Source organism: Podarcis tiliguerta (genome assembly GCF_965153285.1).
Source record: "Podarcis tiliguerta genome assembly, chromosome: 12".
Classification (NCBI taxonomy): Eukaryota; Metazoa; Chordata; class Lepidosauria; order Squamata; family Lacertidae; genus Podarcis; species Podarcis tiliguerta.
The window spans coordinates 59,908,628-59,927,173 of record NC_139545.1 but is presented as its reverse complement, the minus strand read 5'-3'; the positions used below and the strand labels follow the sequence as shown (position 1 = coordinate 59,927,173).

Sequence of the window (18,546 nt, the reverse complement as noted above, 5' to 3'; positions counted from 1 at the left end):
GCCCCCCCCAGGTGTGGGTCATTTTGACTGCCCTCAGTTTCCAAACCAGGCCAAGTGAATTGGGTGTGTGTGTGTGTGTGTGTGTGTGTGTGTGTGTGTAATCAGGTGCTAAAGGTCAGGTACAGACTGTGGGTTTTTCCTGGGGGGGGGGGGACTCTGGGGTACTGATACCCCTAGATATTTTATGAATCTAAGTTTGGCCTCACTGAGGGGCAGAATTTCAATATGAGTAGGAAAAGAAGAGCACCTCTCAACATTTTAAAAATAAAAACAGCACTGGGTTCGGAGGAGCCTCTTCAGCGCAGAGGAAGCAATGCAGTGGACGTGAACGATGCCCTGGGGGGGGGGGGGTCCCACAGAGAATGGCCCCTGCCAGGCCACCACCCAGGGGTCAGTGGAACCACCAAGAAGGACCCAGCCCCACCGGTCAAGAGGGTCTGTCAGGAAGGCTTGAGCACAGCCAACTGGTCTGGTGAGCTGCCGATAGGCCCACATGTTCAGGAAGCAGGTGAATGGGCGCCCTGGAGATGCCGCCATGGAAGTCCGTTCCCCTGGCGCAAGCCGTGCCAAGGACCCCCCTGCACCCCCCTGGGCAAGGCAGCCGCCCTCAGTCTCCACTTCTGTAAAATGGGAAGAGGAGCCCCGTGTCGCCAGGGGGAGCCTGACCAAGGCTGCAGGGTCAAGGGGGACAAGAGGATGGCTGCCATTCCAATCCTCATATTCTCAGGGAGGGCTAGATCGGGTTAGTGCCAATTTTGCGCCACCCACAAGTGCGTTTTACAACGCCTGCATTCCTCCATCTCCCTGCCATCTCCCTGGCTCAGGCACTCAGGAAATCAGCCATAGAGTTGTAGAGGGGCTGGCAAGAGTCATCTAGCCCAGCCCCCCGGACAGAGAGACGGCCTTCCCAGGGCGCCCCTTCGACTGTCCAAAGGCTCCCCGCCCCCCATCAAGATATTCCTAATTAATTGATCAGGAATTCTGCAGCAAGAATGCCCAACGGTGCCTTGGGGTCTGGAAATGTGCATTTTTAATCAAATACAGCTGGCGCTTTTCCCCAGGCTGCTGAATCCTGTCGAATGGCAGATCCGCCTGTCAGGGATTCTTCAGCTGCAATTCCTGCGCTGCAGGGGTTGGGATGGATGAGCCCTGGGGGGCCCTTCCAACTCGACAAACCTGTGCTTCTTTGATTGAATGGGGGGGGGGAGACTCTGGAGTGGGCAACCTGAGTCTGCGGGGGGGGGGGTGTCTCTAAGCCATGGAGAAAGAGACCTGGTGAACTGGACTCTGCCAGGTTGTTTGGGGGGGGTAAGGGGGGTGTCCTGCAAACCTTCCCTGAGTGAGTTTGATTCAGAGAACTTGCTTTCAAGGAACATGCCCCCCCCCAAATACATCCAGCCATAGCCAAGCCCCCTGCTAAGACGCCTGGAGGTGCTGACCGCTCTTTGAGCTGCCTTCCAGTCTGGAGGGGGCTCTGGAGGGACCCCCCCCCAAAAAAGGCCATTTCCAAAAATGAGTTAGGTGGAAGACCTGCGGAAAGAGATGCAACACACACACACAGTCATGGCTCCCCCCTCTCCCTTTGTCTCCCTTGTGGGGAGGAGAGATTGCTCCTTCCTCTCCCCTCACCCCCCCATTCCCCCTGTCCAGCTTTGCCTCGCTTTCCCAGCAAAGGCCAATATTTTGTCCCAATTTGGTGCCCAAAGGAGGCCAGTTAATTTTAGCACATCTCTCCTCAGCCTGGGTGGCCCCCTCCCCCTTGGACCTCTGCCCCCCCCCTCGCTAAAAATGGAACAGGAGCAGACAGGGAACATTTTGCCAGCCCTTGAAGAGGCAGCTCAGCCCAGGAAAGCCCCCCCCCCCCAGCAACAGGGGCCCCCAGCTTCAGCCTACAAGTGGGCCCCACACCCCGGAGAAAAGATCTGGGTGTGTAGGGGGCCTCTGATGACCCCCCCTGCCTGAAACCCTGGAGAGCCAAGGGGGCCTCGCTCCACACCCCATGCCTGCCCCCCTTGTTCCTGCATCCTTTTAGACCAGCGGTTCTCCACCTGTGGGTCCCCAGATATTGTTGGACTACAACTCCCATCATCCCTGAGCTCTGGCCTTGCTAGCTAGGGGTGATGGGAGTTGTAGTCCAACAACATCTGGGACCCACAGGTGGAGAAAGGCTGTTTTAGGCTGACTGGAGGGGGTGAGGGGGGCACCATATCACTGAATGTGCCAAGCCCACCCCCTCCCTCATCAGACCACATTTTGTGGACACTCCATGAAACTGAACGTGAGAAAGTCCATCACCAATAAAAGAAAGCCCTCCTTCCCTCTGAGTTTAACTATGGAACTCCCTGCCACAAGAGGCAGTGAGGGCCTCCAACCTGGATGGATTGGAAGGAGGGTTCAAGAAGATTCCTGCATTGCAGGGGGTTGGGCTGGATGACCTTTGGGGTCCTTCCCAGCGCTACAATTCCATGATTTTGAGTTCATGGACGAGGAGGCAGCTTTCAAGGCCTGCTAGCCAGGATGGCTCTACTCTGCTTCTGGATGGTGGTGGCTGGAAACCGCAGGAGGGGAGCGTGTGGCTCTCATGCTTGGATCCTGCTTGGAGGCTTCTCAAAAGGATCCACTTGGCCGCTGTGAGAACGGAATGCCGGACTAAAAGGACCCACTGCTGACCCCATCCAGCCGGTTCTTCAGGGGGTACAGACGCTTCAGGTTGTGTTTTTTGGGGTTGTGGACTGCCGAAACCCAGAAGTACTGGAACAGGTTCCTTCCGGGTTTCAGCGATCACACTTTGCGCATGCGCAGAAGCGCCGAATCGCAACCTGAGCGTCCACTGTACTTAGGCTCTTATGGAAACCGCAGGAGGGGAGGGTTGTTCTTGTGGCTGCTTCCTCTGGTTGGCCTCTGCGAGAACAGGATGATGGGCTTGGGGAGCCATTAAGAACCTCGGAAGAACCACTGGCAAGCCATTAAGAACATCAGGAAGAAGCGTCAGGCCGCAAGAGCTGTTCCCGTGCAGGATGAATGGGGTGGACGCTCCTTCCTTGCGGTTTTTGAGCAGAGGCTGGATGGCCATCGGCCCTGGATGCCTTGCAGGGGTTGGTCTGGATGACCCCTGGGTTCCCTTCCATCTCTGTGATTCTGTGAGAGTCTGTTGCATTGAGCCAAGGGCCCAGCTGTGAGTCTGAGCCAGCCGGGCTCTTCTTAGTCTTACCTTCCCCCTCAGTGGCTCTCAGCCAGCCGCTTGGAGGGCAGGGCTGAGGGGAGGGTGGCTCTGGGGGTCGGATCCTGCTTGTGGGTTTCTTCGTAATGGGCCAGCCCAGATGAGAAGAGGAGGCAGGACCAAATGGGCCATTTTCACCGTTTCTCCACCGGCCGTTCCTCGCACACTCAGGAACACTGATTTATTCATGGGAGGCTTTTGAAAGTGCCCTCTTGGAAAAGTATCATGTCCGCATCAGACGATTTGAACGCAATCCCATTGGATTTGGAATATAAGCCGTGGGTTTTCGAAAGAACTAATGACAGCGAAGTTCAGACAATAAAAGCGTATGTGCCGTAAGGCAGCTCATAAAAAGAAGTTTAAAATAAACATCAGGAAAGGAGGCCTGGGAAGTCAAGAAGAAGGAACATTGTACAGGACAATGTTTTGGAATCTTTTTGGAGATTTGATAAAAATGATAGGTCTAGAAAGCAACCCACGGGGTCCGCAGCTGAGACCCACAGCTGAGACCCCCTCGGCCGAGCCCACAGGCCAGTCACCCCCAACCAGGCACTGGCAATGGGGTCTAATGGTTAGAGTGCTGGGCTGGGACCTGGGAGAGGAGGGTTCGAATCCCCCCGGGGTGACCTTGGAGTCAGTCGCCATCTCTTAGGGTTGTTGTGAGGGTGGAATGGGGAGGAGGGGAGCCATGTGCCCCCCCCCGGGAGATCCTTTGAAGATAAAGGTGGTATATAAAGATAAATAATTATAACAACAACAAGGCACCCTTCCACATCCTCCTTCTTGGCACCTGCCACCCCTCCTGCCTCAGTTTCTCTGCTGCTGAAAGCAGACCTGAGCATGCGGAAGCAGGAACCACGATGTTCCACCCATCCGTTCCTCTATTTGTTGTTGTTGTTTAGTCATGTCTGACTCTTTGTGACCCCCTGGACCAGAGCACGCCAGGCCCTCCTGTCTTCCACTGCCTCCCGCAGTTTAGTCAAACTTATGTTGATAGCTTCGAGAACACTGTCTAACCATCTCGTCCTCTGTCGCCCCCTTCTCCTTGTGCCCTCCATCTTTCCCAGCATCAGGGTCTTTTCCAGGGAGTCTTCTCTTCTCATGAGGTGGCCAAAGTCTTGGAGCCTCAGCTTCATGATCTGTCCTTCCAGTGAGCACTCAGGGCTGATTTCCTTCAGAATGGAGAGGTTTGATCTTCTTGCAGTCCATGGGACTCTCAAGAGTTTCCTCCAGCACCAGAATTCAAAAGCACCCATTCTTCGGCGATCAGCCTTCTTTATGGTCCAGCTCTCACTTCCATACATCACTACTGGGAAAACCATGGCTTTTACTATACGGACCTTTGTTGGCAAGGTGATGTCTCTGCTTTTTAAGATGCTATCCTCTATTTATTATTTCCTTATTAAAACCAAGTGTTAAAATATCAGGGGCAAATGGGAAGCGAGCCCATCTCAGTCAGAGAAGGAAAACTCTGACCCTGAACCTCCACTGTCCTGGGGGGAGAAGAGAAGGCTCACGAGGAAGCCCCACAGAAATCCAGAGTCCCACGTCTGGCTGGGCGTTCCTTTGGGCCACATCAGTGAGGCTGAGAAAGGGAGTCTTGTCGTCTGGGCAGCCCAGGACCCCCCCCCCACACACACATGGCCCAGCCTTGCGCCCAGGGAGGCCACTCTCGGCTGCTCACACAGCGGTTTGGCTTCACCCCTGGAAGCGCACTCCATTGTCTCTGGAGGCAGATGGATCATAGAATGGTAGAGATGGATGGGACCCCTGGTGGCCATCCAGTCCAACCCTCTCAGCGCAGGAATCTCATTGAAAGCCTCCATGACAGGCTGCCATCCAACCTCCAACCTTCCATCCCACCATTGAGCAGCAATTCCTGCTGGCAAGTCCTTCCTGAGGTTGAGTCAGAATGCCCACAACAACAACAACAACAACAACAACAACGTTATTAAAATATACATGCAAGCTAAAGAAGCAGCAACAAGCATGTGCAAAGTGCAAAGTGCCTTTGGGGTGGAGAGGATTCTCTGTACATTCTGCCTGCCAGGGAGGCCAGCTGCAGATCCTGTTTCTGATGTGAAGAGCAGTTTGACTCCCTTGGGAAGGGGGAGATTGTGTGTGTGTCTGTCTGACTCTTTAGCTGCAGTTCCTGCATCGCGGGGGGGGGGGGACTAGATGGCCCCTGGGGGAACCTTCCCAGTCAACACTTATATCATTTGATCCGTCTCTCTTTCCAGAAGGCAGTGGAGTCTCCTTCATTAGGTCAGTTGGGATTCTTCCACTGCGATTCCTGCCCTTCAGGGGGTTGGGCTAGATGACCCCCAGGTCCCCTTCCCACAACTCTTATGATTCTATAGTTAGGAGGGACTTTCCCCCCAGGCCAAGTGGCCCAGCAGGTGGGGAGGCAAATTTCTTCCCCTGCAGGATATACCTTGACTCGCTTGCTTGAGCGATCAAACGGCATCGCATTTCTGCAGGGGGGGGAGGCCTCTTTGTGGCCTGCTCAGCTCCTGAAAGCCCGGCTCAAAAATCTTTTTTGTGTCCCCCCCCCCTTAGCATTAGAACTCTTTCACACACACGCCAGCCTGTCTGGTACCAAAATAACTGTGCGCAAACACAGGCAAGGTGGGTGGGGAGCGAGGCTTGGCATGTCTTTCCTGACGGGGAGGGCTTTCTCTTGCCCCGCCAAGGGGGCCTCTTTTGGGGAGGGGAGAGAGGATGCCCACGCAGCTGCCAGGGCCGCCACCCTCCTCCTCCTCTCCCCCGGGGGCCAGGCTTCTCTGGTGCCTTGGCAGTGCCAGGGGGGCATCTACCAACCCGTCCGCCCCGGCGAAGGGTTAACGGCTGGGGAGGCTGACCAGCCTGGCTCCTTCTGGCGCTGGGAGACAGAGAGCAGGGCAGGCTGGGTAAAATTTCCGCCCCAATAATTTTCCAGCCTGCCTGCCTCTCTCTCTCTCGCTGCTGCCGCCTTGCCCGCCTCCCCAACATCCGAGCCTGGCAGCCGCTCTGGGTGGCTGCTTTGACCGCTCCCCGCGCCCCCTCCGCAAGGGGCTCCTCCTCAGGCCGGCAGCATGCCCAGCGCCCCAGGCACCAGAGGGTCGCCCGCCCCCTGCCCTCTGGGTGCCCCCCACCAGGCACGCAGCTGGGGCTGAGCACCATGCGGGCGGCAGTGCCTTCGCGAGAGGATGCTGGCTTCCCTCTTGCAGCTGCTCCAGGATTTCTCGGGCCCCCCTGCCGCTGCCGCCGCTGCCCCCCAGCCCGGAGCGCCCCCCATGCCTGGGGCTTCCCTGTGTGGCACCTGCCTGTGCCTGGACAGCGGCAGCGGCGCCCACGCCAGGGCCAGGGCCCAGGATGGCGAGCAGGGAGACAAGGTAGGCGCTTTCCCCAGGGGGGGGGTCTCCATTTGTCCTCCGTGGGGCAGAAGCAGGAGGGTGGGGTCCGCTCTCTGGCTTATTTATGGAAGGAAGAGGTGCTGGGGGGCTGAGTTATCGCGAAACTGGGATGAATGGGGCAGGACTTCTTCAGGCAGCAAATAGTTAAACGGTGGAACTCCCTCCCACAAGAGGGGTGGGTGGCTTTGGAGCCGTAGAGTTGGAAGGGACCCCTGAGGGTCCTCTAGTCCACCCCCTGCAAGGCAGGAATCTCAAGTAAAGCATACAGAGTTGGACGGATCCAGCCAGGATGGCGTCTGCATCCCAGCTGCTGGAAGGGAGAGGGCTCTGGGCTTGGATCCTGCTTGCTGTTTTCCCATTGGGGCATCTGGTGGGCCCCTGGGAGGGCATGAGGCTGGGCTGAATGGTCCCCCACTGGCCGGATCCAGCAGGCTCATAGCTGTCATCTTTTCCCTTTTCTTGCGAGGAATCCTATTCAGAATAAGGGAATTTCCCTTTGAAACAGGGAAACCTTGACAGCTATGAGCAGTCTCTCTTGTAGTTCTTACGGCTGCATAGAGGGATGCTCACTCTTTATACGCTCAGAGGCACTCTTGGCTGCAGTGTGGACTCAGCTTTGGGGCTGAGCTAGGGGAGAGTGAGGTGGCCAGACGCCAAGGGATCCGAGTTCGAAAGCCGCTTGGAGCTGCTGTTCAGGAAGGTGGGTTTGCGAGGGTCCCCCAACATCCCACTGCGCCTCTCAGCTTCGGTGGGGAGAGGGACTTGGGTGTGGGCCTGAGGAGGAAAGGGAGCAGAGTGACACACACACACACACACACACACCCGCCTTCAGCCCTTCCTCGTTCCTGGTGGTTGGGGGGGGGCAGGGGGCACCCGCTCTGGCGCTTCGTGGAGCAGAGGGTCAGGTGGGGCAAAGCTGTTTGGCTGCACATCCTTCCTCCGGGGAGCTTTGAGCTTACGTAAGTCTTCCGAGGTTGCACCGTCACGTGGGAAAGGCGCTCTGCATGTGCTCAGAGGCACTTGCTTGTTGTTTTTTTGTTATTTTTAAAATGTTGCTGTGGTTTAGGTCTCTGCTGTGGCCCTGAGGACATCTCTGGGCTGGGATCCCATTCCGAGGGGGGTGCAGGTGCTGCCTTGTGGGTGGGGAGGGGCTTCAGGTGGGAGGGGGAGGCAGTGGAGGAGAACAGCAGCACGGAGGTCCCCAGTTTGGGGTCTTAGCAGTTCCCCACCAGAGAGGTTGGGGGGCTTCTGGGCTGCTTTGATGTCTCCTTGAGAAGAATGGGGGGCGCTGTTGTGTGTGATGGGTTGCGCTGCAGAGAGAGGAGGACACTCTGCCTGTGCTCAGAGGCACTCTTGCTGTGTCCCATGTTCCTGCTCTGACTGAGAGCATTGCAAGGAGGGTGTCTTGGGGGTGTCTTGTGCTCACCTGAAGTGACAGAACAACGCAGGGAAGGGGACTCCCCAGAGCAGAAATTGTGGAGGGGCTCCTTGCGGGCAAGAACCCAGCCAGTCTCCACATGCCAGTGACCCAGTTTGAACTGGGTGGCCAGTGGTCTGCCCATTTCATGTGCCAAAGCCGGGCCAGGGAGTGGGGGGGTGCAGTGGCGGAACCGATTTTTGAATTTTGGGCAGCACCCCCAAAGGCTCCTGCTCATGATTTCCAGTGGGTCTACTCTGAGTAGGACTACCACCCATGTCAAGGCAGCCATACTGAATTTGTAGGTTCCCCTGAGGATGTGCAGAGTGCTTCGTTGTCACCGTGTCCTGACCAGAGCCAAATTCAACCTTGCCCCCCCCCAAGAGGGTGGTGCTCAGCACCCTTTAGCTAAGCAGCATGATCTGGAGTCTTTTGTGGGGAGTCTGCCAGGGTCAGGTGAGGTGCCCCTGGGGGGTGGCAGCTTGAGGGGCAGAGGGGGGCAAAAGGCTCGTTTTCAGGACGCTCCATTCCTGGGACTTTTGGCAGAGGGGCCAGAAGTGGCTGTGCAGCTGCTGCCCCCTCCAGCTGCTGGCATCCCCCCCCCGCCTTCAGAGCCAGGAGGAATGAGCCGTCCTGTCCGTCTGGAGGGCACCCTGGCATGGGGTGGCCAGGAAGGTTATAAATAGAAGGGGCTCCTGGGGCAGCCGGCTGGGGAATCGGAGGCAGCAGCAGCAGCAGCAGCAGCAGGGAAGGGGGCGCAGCAAAGCATGCTGGGAACAAATAGCCCAGGGTCTCCCTGGGTGGGGGGGCAAGCAGCTGGCTCCCCCCCCCCCCCGTTTGTGGTGTGTGTCTCCCCACCATAGCCTGATACAGCTGGCAGGAGGAGGAAAGAGGCGCTGAATCTGCCGGCGATGCTTCAGCTCCCGGGTTGGACTAGATGGCCCTTAGGGGTCCCTTGCAAAGCCTGCCCTTCCTTGAATGGGGACTGAGGCCCACGGCTGCATCGCCCACGGAGGCTGTGTGTGGGGACCCCCCTCCTTTTTCCACAGAGGCCATCCTGGGGTGAGGAGAAGGAGGCAGAAGGGATGGCAAAATTGTAGAGCTTTGAGGGAACCCCAGGGGCCATCCAGCCCAGCCCCCGGGCAGAGCAGGAATCTCAGCTCAAGGATCCCTGGCATGAGGCCGCCCAACCAGCCAAGCCATGGTCGCTTTACTGAGCTGGTGACTTCTCTCCTTCAGCTTCTCAGTGTGTGTGGCGGGGGGGGGGGGGTGCTGTTCCAGCCTCCTGGGGCCTGGAGCCATCACTGCTGCGGTCCCTCCCCTGCAGCCAGGCCACGGCCTCTGTCACATCTTATCGCGAGAGCAGGGCCTGATGGGAGAATCACAGAACTGTAGGGTTGGAAGGGTCCCCCAAAGGTCATCCAGTCCAACCCCCTGCGGCGCATGAATGGCAACCGAAGCGTTCCTGACGGATGGGCCTGGAAGCTGACTCTGCTGGGGTCACTGGGGGGCACCTTTCCCCGGGGGGGGGGGTGATTCTGCCTCTCTCTCTGACGGCCCCCGTGTCTCTTCCCTCTGTCCCCAGGTCCTGTCTCTGGGCGCTGACGTCCTCCCAGAGTACAAGCTGCAGGCGCCCCGCATCCACAAGTGGACCATCCTGCACTACAGCCCCTTCAAGGCGGTCTGGGATTGGCTGATCCTGCTGCTGGTCATCTACACGGCCATCTTCACGCCCTACTCGGCCGCCTTCCTGCTGCACGACCGGGAGGAGCAGGCGCGGCGCTTCTGCGGCTACTCCTGCAGCCCCCTCAACGTGGTCGACCTCATTGTGGACATCATGTTCATCATCGACATCCTCATCAACTTCCGCACCACCTACGTCAACTGCAACGAGGAGGTGGTCAGCCACCCGGCCAAGATCGCCATCCACTACTTCAAGGGCTGGTTCCTCATCGACATGGTGGCCGCCATCCCCTTCGACCTGCTCATCTTCGGCTCCGGCTCCGAGGAGGTACAGTCCCCAAAAGCCCAGCGTTGCAAGGGCCCTTTGAGCGGCCGCCAGGTCACAGAATGTCCCCAAACACTCTTCCTGCTCCGGGGGAAGGCGAGGGCAATAGAAAGCGGAGGGTTTGGTTTCTGTGAAAAGGATGGGCAGTGCCTTCAGGGGCTGCAGGACAGGCAGGAATTCAACAGATGCAGACTTTCCCTAGGAGAAGGAAGCGTCCAGCTGACAGATCTCTGTCTGTCATGGAAAGGGCCTGAACTCTTATCTACATAGACAGTTTGGAAGTGGGGGCTGCAGAGGGTGGGGGGCAGATGGCAGGTAGCTGTGGATGGAGAAGGAGAGAAGGACAAGTCCCAGGCTCAATCCCCAATGGCCTCATCATGGCAGATGAAAGAAAGTCCTTCATGCAGTGTAAACTATGGAACTCTCTGCCACTGGAGGCAGGGATGGCCACCAATGTGGATGGCTTTAAAAGAGGATTGGACAAATTCATGGAGAAGGAGAGGGTCGTCAATGGCTACCAGCCATCAGGGCTGGAGGCCCCAATGCTTCTGAATCCTAGTTGCTGGAAACCACTGGAGGGAAGAGGGCTCTGGGCTCAGATCCTGCTTGTGGGTTTCTGGCTGACCACTGTGAGAACAGGGTGCTGGACCTGATGGGCAGTTGGCCGGATCCAGCAGGCTCTTCTCAGGTTCTTCTTATCCCCTGCCTAAACCCTGGAGGGGCATTGCTGGCAGTCAGTGTAGGCGACCCGGAGCAGCCGGATGGGCTGTGTGGTAGGATGCAGTTTTGAGACATGTCCTTCTGTCCTGGTGTTTGAAACTGACTGGGCGCCAGTCGCATTTTGCGACAGGGAACCGTCCTTTTGCAAGAGATGTCTGGTCACCGGGTTTGGCCACTAACATCTCCACCTGGCTGGCGGATGCTGCTGCTGTGCCGTGGCCGTCAGCTGGCTTGTGGGGTCTCAGGGCTGCTGCGCTGCCCCGTGATCAGCTAATCCGTGGGGCGTCTAGGCATTCAGTTGTGGGGAACAAAAAGGGTTATGGTGCCATTTGGCTATTCGGTTTCCTATTTCAGCTTCCCTGCCCAGGAGGCAGGGAAGTGGCGGCCACAGGAGCCTAAGGAAGGGGTGGCTGGAGGGGGGTGTCTGTCCTTTTCACCCCCTGCCCTCTCAGCTCAACCCGTCTCCCCCGTCCCCGTCTGCGTGGGGAGCTCATGGCCTCCATCGGCCAAGACCGGGAGGGATTTTGCGAGGCTGCAATCTTGGCACCCCAAAGAACGTCTCTTGCCCCCTCCCCACGGCTCCTGCACGTGCTCACAGAGCAGCTGGAGAGGCAGGAGCCGGCGAGGAAACTGGGTCTGGCCCCCAGGGAGGCCCCCCATCCTGTGCTCCAGGTGCAGGGGGGGGAGACGGAGGAGAATTTGTGAGGCTCAGGTGCGCCAGCCGAGATGGCGGCTGCCTCAGAGGAGCAGCTGGGGGGGGCACCCGTCTGCTCCTGGCTGCGGAGAGCAGGCTGGGAGGTGGGGGGGGTGTCTCTGGACCCAGGGAGAAGCGCACCTGGGGGGTCCGCTCTTTCCGCTCCTGGGGGGGGGGGGGAGACTCAGAGCAGCCGGGGCTGTGAGTCCACCGAACGGGGCTGGATCACATTTGGACCCAGGGTGGGTCACCATACAGGATTCCCCGTGGAGCATCCCATTGGCCACAGAGAGAACAGGACCCTAGACTAGGTGGGCCATTAAAGGGTAAAGGTAAAGGGACCCCTGACCATTAGGTCCAGTTGTGGCCGACTCTGGGGTTGGGGCGCTCATCTCACTTTATTGGCCGAGGGAGCCGGCCTACAGCTTCCGGGTCATGTGGCCAGCAGGACTAAGCCGCTTCTGGAGAACCAGAGCAATGTCATTTACCTTCCCGCCAGAGCGGTACCTATTTATCTACTTGCACTTTGACGTGCTTTGGAACTGCTAGCTTGGCAGGAGCAGGGACCGAGCAACGGGAGCTCACCTCGTCGCAGGGATTCGAACCGCCGACCTTCTGATTGGCAAGCCCTAGGCTCTGTGGTTTAACCCCCAGCGCCAGCCGCATCCCTAGGTGGGCCATTGCAGTGGGCTAAATGGAGCCTCCATGGACAGAGTCAGTCTAGCTGAGGATAGTAGCCACCAAGAGTGGGAGACGGCTGTTGCTCTGCCATCCCGCTTGGGCCTCCCCTTGGCTGGCCACTGTGGGGGGCAGGAGGTTGGACTGGGGGCCCCCCTTGGGCCTGATCCTGCTGCTGCTCGTCTGAGGTTCTTATGGGAGCTCCTGACTCTGAAGGAGCAAGTGAAGAGGAAGAAATGGATGGGGGGGGAGATGGGGAGCCCCTTTTGCCCCAAAGTCTCCTAAGGGAAGTTTGCAACCCAGTTTGCAAGATCCCTTGGGAATATCAAGAGGGGTGGGGGGGGCGGAAGTTATTTATACAGTCAAACCTCGGTTTTCACACGTCTCAGCTGCCGAACATTTTGGAAGCTGAACACTGAAAAACCGGAAGTGAATGCTTCTGTTTTCAAACGTGCCTCAGAAGCCAAATGGCGTCCTAGGCGTGTTTCTTATTTTTCCCCATTGAACTTGCTGACAGCCCTTTGAACCCTGGTTTTCGAACGTTTCGGAAGTCAAACAAACCCCCGGAACAGATTATCTTTGAAAACTGAGGTTCCGCTGTATATTGCTTTCTGGACCCCCAAGAAACCAGCATATGAAAGCAACCCAAAGTGCAACAGAATACAGTACAGTGGTACCTTGGGTTAAGTTCATTCCGGAGGTCTGTTCTTAACCTGAAACTGTTCTTAACCTGAAGCACCACTTTAGCTAATGGGGCCTCCTGCTGCTGCCGCTGCATGATTTCTGTTCTCATCCTGAAGCAAAATTCTTAATCTGAAGCACTATTTCTGTGTTAGCGGAGTCTGTAACCTGAAGCGTCTGTAACCTGAAGCGTCTGTAACCTGAAGTGTCTGTAACCCGAGGTACCACTGTATTAAGGAATCAGCAAACCAAAATTTCTAAGGCCGTGGAATCAAAGCCCATGTGTGGGGTTTTTTGCAGGGGAGGGGGGTCCAAAGGGGCATTTTGCCCCACAGGATCTGAATCCTGCCTTCGGTCAGGCAGAGAGCGTGATGCAGATCGTCTCTTCTCACTCACATAACTGTCGGGTTGGAAGGGCCCCCAAGGCCATCTATTCCCACCCCCTGCAACGCAGGGATCACAGTGACATCGTTTGACGGTTCTGTGACACGTCACCCAATTTGGAGTGGCGGCGGGGGGGGGTTGTTGTTGCTCCTGCCCTCACAGCCCCTCTCCTCCCCCCCCCCCAGACCACCACCCTGATAGGGCTGCTGAAGACGGCGCGGCTGCTGCGCCTGGTGCGAGTGGCGCGCAAGCTGGACCGCTACTCGGAGTACGGGGCGGCCGTCCTCTTCCTGCTGATGTGCACCTTTGCCCTGATTGCGCACTGGCTGGCCTGCATCTGGTACGCCATCGGCAACATGGAGGACAAGACCATCGGCTGGCTGCACTCGCTGGGCAGCCAGATCGGCAAGCCCTACAACGAGAGCACCCCCCACATGGGGCCCACCATCAAGGACAAGTACATCACCGCCCTCTACTTCACCTTCAGCAGCCTCACCAGCGTGGGCTTCGGGAACGTCTCCCCCAACACCAACCCCGAGAAGATCTTCTCCATCTGCGTCATGCTCATCGGATGTGAGTGCGGGGCGCCAGGGCCGGGGGCGGGGCGGGGGGGAGGCGCTGGAGGCCAGGCACAGTTGGGCTCGGCCGTTCTCCACCCCCCAAACACACTCAGGGCGTCCCGTCCCCCCACTCCGCCGCTAGATGGGCTCCCTGGCAGAGGACGCCCGGTCATTGGGATTGTCAAGTGGCAGAGAGTTCCAGAGGTTCCCTGCCATTCTGGGCCAGAAAGCACCTCTGCAAGCAGCCTCTGCTCAGACACACAAGGCTGGTGGACTGAGAGAAGCTCTTTGAGGGAGGAGATTGAAATTATTATTAATTTGACTTCTACACCGCCCTATACCCGGAGGTCTCAGGGCGGGTCACAACAAGACCACAACATATAAGATCAACTCAAGAGCAATAACCCAATAACACCCCCCCCAAAAAAACCACATTTTAAAAGGGTATGGGATGTCAATAAGATCAACCAAAGGCCTGGTTAAAAAGGACGGCTTTTGCCTGGCGCCTAAAGGTGTGTAATGAAGGCGCCAGGCGAACTTCCCTGGGGAGAGCATCCCACAGACAGGGAGCCACTGCAGAGAAGGCCCCGTTCTTGTGTTGCCACCCTCCGGACCTGGTTGAGGGAGGGGCAGATGATGTTTCGGGAGAGGCTGAAGGCCTTGCTGGGCAGGTATTTCCACCTTGCATGTGGGAAGAGTTGGGGTGGAGACGGACCCTCACGCGGCGCCCCCTCTTCTCCGCAGCCCTGATGTACGCCAGCATCTTTGGGAACGTGTCGGCCATCATCCAGCGCCTCTACTCGGGAACGGCCCGCTACCACACCCAGATGCTCCGGGTGCGAGAGTTCATCCGCTTCCACCAGATCCCCAACCCGCTTCGCCAGCGCCTGGAGGAGTACTTCCAGCACGCCTGGTCCTACACCAACGGCATAGACATGAACGCGGTGAGTGGGCCGGGCCTCTCCATGCGCAGCGCCAGCTGGGGGCGGGGACAGCATTGGGTTTCCTTGCTCCCTACGACCTGCGAGATCACCTTGCCCCACATGCGCCCCCTTGAACGCTTCCATCTGTGGAGTGGGCACCGCTGTGAGTGCCACAAAACACCTGTTTTCCGCATTTGTAAGCTTTCAATCATTTAGTGTGGCAGCACTTGTCCTTGGGAACTCCCTGCCTCTTGACCCCAAGCAGGCTCCTTCCCTGTATTCTTTTTGGCACTTGCTAAAAACATTCTTGCTTCCACAAACCTGTAGGGATGCTTAGAAAGGTGGTGAGAGTTTTAACCTGTCTTAGTATTTTAACTTTTTGTATGTTTTAAACTATGGTTGTCTGCTTTCTTGATTTTATTATCTTTTTTTTGCAAGCCACCTTGTGGGGTTTTTTATTTTATTTTTACAATCAAGAGGTATATCAATTTTACTAAATAAGTAAAACAGTAAATATTTGGGGCGAGCACTTATTTATTTCTAAAAATGTTTGTACACTTCTGTGTCACTGAAATTATATCAAAGTGGTTTGCAATGAATTTATTTTTTTTAACTATACAATAAAAAGTTATGAGCAGGCATTGGTCAGCTGCTGGGGAAGAATGGCTTCTTAACTGCCTGCATAGTTCTGGCAGAATAGAAAAAGTTTCAGCAGGAGTTTATAAATTGGCACAGAAGGCGCCTGATGGATCTCCAGTGGCAGGGAGTTCCACAGGACTGAAGGCTCCATTTCAAATGAGCCTCACCGACTTGGGGAATGCCCAGCAATGCTCCTGTGGAAGATCTCAGTGATATTAGAAGGGTCTAGGCGATTCCTGAGGTTCCCTGGACCCAAGTTGGAACAGAACAGTGGATGCTTGGCCTGGCTGGGCCGGGCCTGGACATATGTGTGTTTGTCTTTTGCCTGGTACAGAGGTCCAATAGGCCCCATTTTTTTTGCCTCTAGCCCCACCCACCACCGTCACACAGCTCCCGGACGGCTTCCCACGAGCAAATGCAGACCTCAGCTGGCAAAGGTCCCTCCCTCTCCACCACCGTCCTGGAGCCCAGGGCTGTTTTTGCAGAGAGGCTCCTTCCTCTGCTGATTCGAACCCGCCTCTCTCTCCCCCGCAGGTGCTGAAAGGATTCCCCGAGTGCCTGCAGGCGGACATCTGCCTGCACCTGAACCGCAGCCTCCTGCAGAACTGCCGGCCCTTCAAGGGAGCCACCAAGGGGTGCCTGCGGGCGCTGGCCATGAAGTTCAAGACCACCCACGCCCCCCCGGGGGACACACTGGTCCACGCCGGAGACGTCCTCACCGCCCTCTACTTCATCTCCCGAGGCTCCATTGAGATCCTGCGGGGGGACGTGGTCGTGGCCATCCTAGGTGAGGGGGCGCAGAGGGGGTCCTATGGCAGATATTAATATCACGCAGCAATCGGAGGAAGGAAAACCGACTCCGCTCGGAATAAAAATTGTCCAGGCCAAAATATGGTCCCAAAGCTTTGCTTACGGAACTTTCTTCAAACAGACACAGAAACAAAGGGTGCTACAAGCTATAGGCATAGGCTCAACTTACAAATATAAAACTACTTCAAATACACCAGGAATTGCAGGTCTGTCTCACCCCTGGAGCTGCTTTCTCTTCAGGCGGGGGTGGGGGTTGGACTAGATGACCCTTGGGGTCCCTTCCAACTCTACAATTCTATTCAAGACTCATTTGCTTGCCTTTTTTTCTATGAGAACAAAGACAACTCCCTCAAAATGGAGATTTGTAACTGAATAACCCTCCCAGGTGATCTGAGGTTAAACACCTCCTGCAAGAGCTAGCAGAGATCATGTCAGAAGCTGCTGGTCTGTTTCGCTCAGTGTGGTCTTCACTGACCGGCAGCCATGGCTCTCCAGGAATTCAGAGACTGGCTTCTCTTTGAGCCCTGCCTGGAGATCCAAAGAATTGCCAAATCACAGAATTGCTTCCGTGAGAAGCCCTGGCAGAAGACTCTCCTGGCGGGTCTCTCTGCCCGGTTTCCTCCAGGGGGAACAAGGCCTCCCAGCAACCTCTCCGTCCTCTGGCTCCAGCTTCCAAGGTGGCCGGAGCCCAGGAGGACGAAGCCGCCTCCTGTTTGCCCTGCCGAGACGAAATCCGGCTTAATGAGTCTCTGCTGTTCCTTCTGAGACGCAGCTGCCTCACCTGGGACCAAAGCAGAGCATCCCAGGATATTTATAGGCAGCTCTTCTCGGCTCCCTGAACCCACCTTGCTCAAAGCTGCCCATTTCTCCCCACCTCGTTCCTGCCCCCTGCGACCTGCCTGAGACTCAGCACCACCCAGGACTGCCTGCCGCCCTCAGCATCTAGGCTGCCACAAACAGCTTTGCTGGCAAGGAGGGAGGTCCCTGCCGCCAGACACACGCCCCGGTCCTCAGTCTGCTGTCACTTTGCAGAGGGTTGGACTGGATGACCCCTGGGGTCCCTTCCAACTGTACAATCCTAGGATTTCGTGTCTTGCTGGGCCAACTCCCCGACCCCAAGCGGCTCCTTTCCTGCACGAGCCATGTGGTTGCCAGGGCCCAGGAAGGTTGGGACTGTGGCCCCAGCCAGTTAGAGCAGCAAGAAAGCTTGCCAGGAGCAGTGAGGGGCAGAGAAGAGGCCCAAAGGCAGCTGCCCCAGAACTGTAGAATTGGAAGGGACCCCTGGGGGTTCTCCAGACCAACCCCCTCCAATGCTCAGTGGCCCTCAGGGTCCCTTCCAGCCCCACAAGAAGCCTCTGCAATGCTCGAATCCCAAGCAAAGCTGCCACAACCAATGACCATCCGATCTCTGCTTAAAAACCTCCAACGGATCATAAAATTATAGGAGGGGACCCTCAGGGGTCATCTATCCCAACCCCCTGCAATGCAGGAATCTCAGCTCAAGCACCCCTGGGAGAGGGACATCCAGCCTCTGCTCCAAAGCCTCCAACTAAGGAGAGGAACATTTTCGCCTGGAGCCTAAAGATTTACAATGAAGGCACCAGGCGAGCCTCCCTGGGGAGAGCATTCCAGAAAGAGGGAGCCACTGCAGAGAAGGCCCTGTTCTTGTGTTGCCACCCTGTGGACTTCACAAGGAGGAGACACATGAAGAAGGGCCACAGAAGGTGATCTCAGGGTCTGGGTAGGTTAATATGGGAAGAGGCGGTCCTTGAGGTACTGCGGTCCTGAGCCATTTAAGGCTTTATACGGGGGGTCAGCAAGGTATATCTTGCCTGCGCCGGATCATTCCCACAGAGATCCCAGGGCACAATTTTTGGCGTCTGCGCAGACGCAATTTTCAGTGCTGCGCTGGTTTAGCACAGCACGCAAGTGGGCAGCTCAGTTTGGGGGCAGCTTGTGGGCCGGTCAAACGACCTCTGTGGGCCGCTTCTGGCCCATAGGCCTTAGGTTGCTGACCCCTGGCTTTATAGGTCAAAACCAGCACTTTGAATTGGGCCCAGAAACTAATCAGTAGCCAGTGCAGTCGGACCAGGATCGGTGTAATATGCTCAGACCATCTTGCTCCGGTGAGCAACCTGGCCGCTGAATTCTGCACCAGCTGAAGTTTCCGAACCGTCTTCAGAGGCAGCCCTACGTAGAACGCAATCTAACCTTGATGATAGCAGAGCATAGACAACAGTGGTTAGGCTCTCCCTGTCCAGATAGGGACATAGCTGGGCCACCAGCCGAAGCTGATGGAAGGCACTCCGGGCCACTGAGGAGCCACTGAAGCGGAGCCTGGGATCGTGGCCACAGAGGGAGAAGCGGGTGGAGGAGGGGCAGAGGGGGTTTTCTGGAGGAACAGCAGAGCCAGCTCT

General features: G+C 57.0%; 2 protein-coding genes across 2 annotated transcripts in view; one reads left to right on the top strand and one right to left on the bottom strand.

The window, feature by feature from the left end:
- LOC310660981 (protein HEG homolog 1-like) overlaps positions 1 to 18,546 on the bottom strand; it is a 194,351-nt gene that overhangs the window by 78,732 nt on the left and 97,073 nt on the right. The window lies entirely within an intron of this gene.
- Positions 1 to 18,546, top strand: part of KCNH2 (potassium voltage-gated channel subfamily H member 2) — an 81,372-nt gene that overhangs the window by 51,957 nt on the left and 10,869 nt on the right. The window contains exons 6-9 of the mRNA XM_083406124.1: positions 9,618 to 10,043; positions 13,383 to 13,770; positions 14,502 to 14,701; positions 15,854 to 16,106. Of these exons, the coding sequence (XP_083262250.1) occupies positions 9,618 to 10,043; positions 13,383 to 13,770; positions 14,502 to 14,701; positions 15,854 to 16,106 (1,267 nt within the window). The remainder of the gene's footprint in view (positions 1 to 9,617; positions 10,044 to 13,382; positions 13,771 to 14,501; positions 14,702 to 15,853; positions 16,107 to 18,546) is intronic.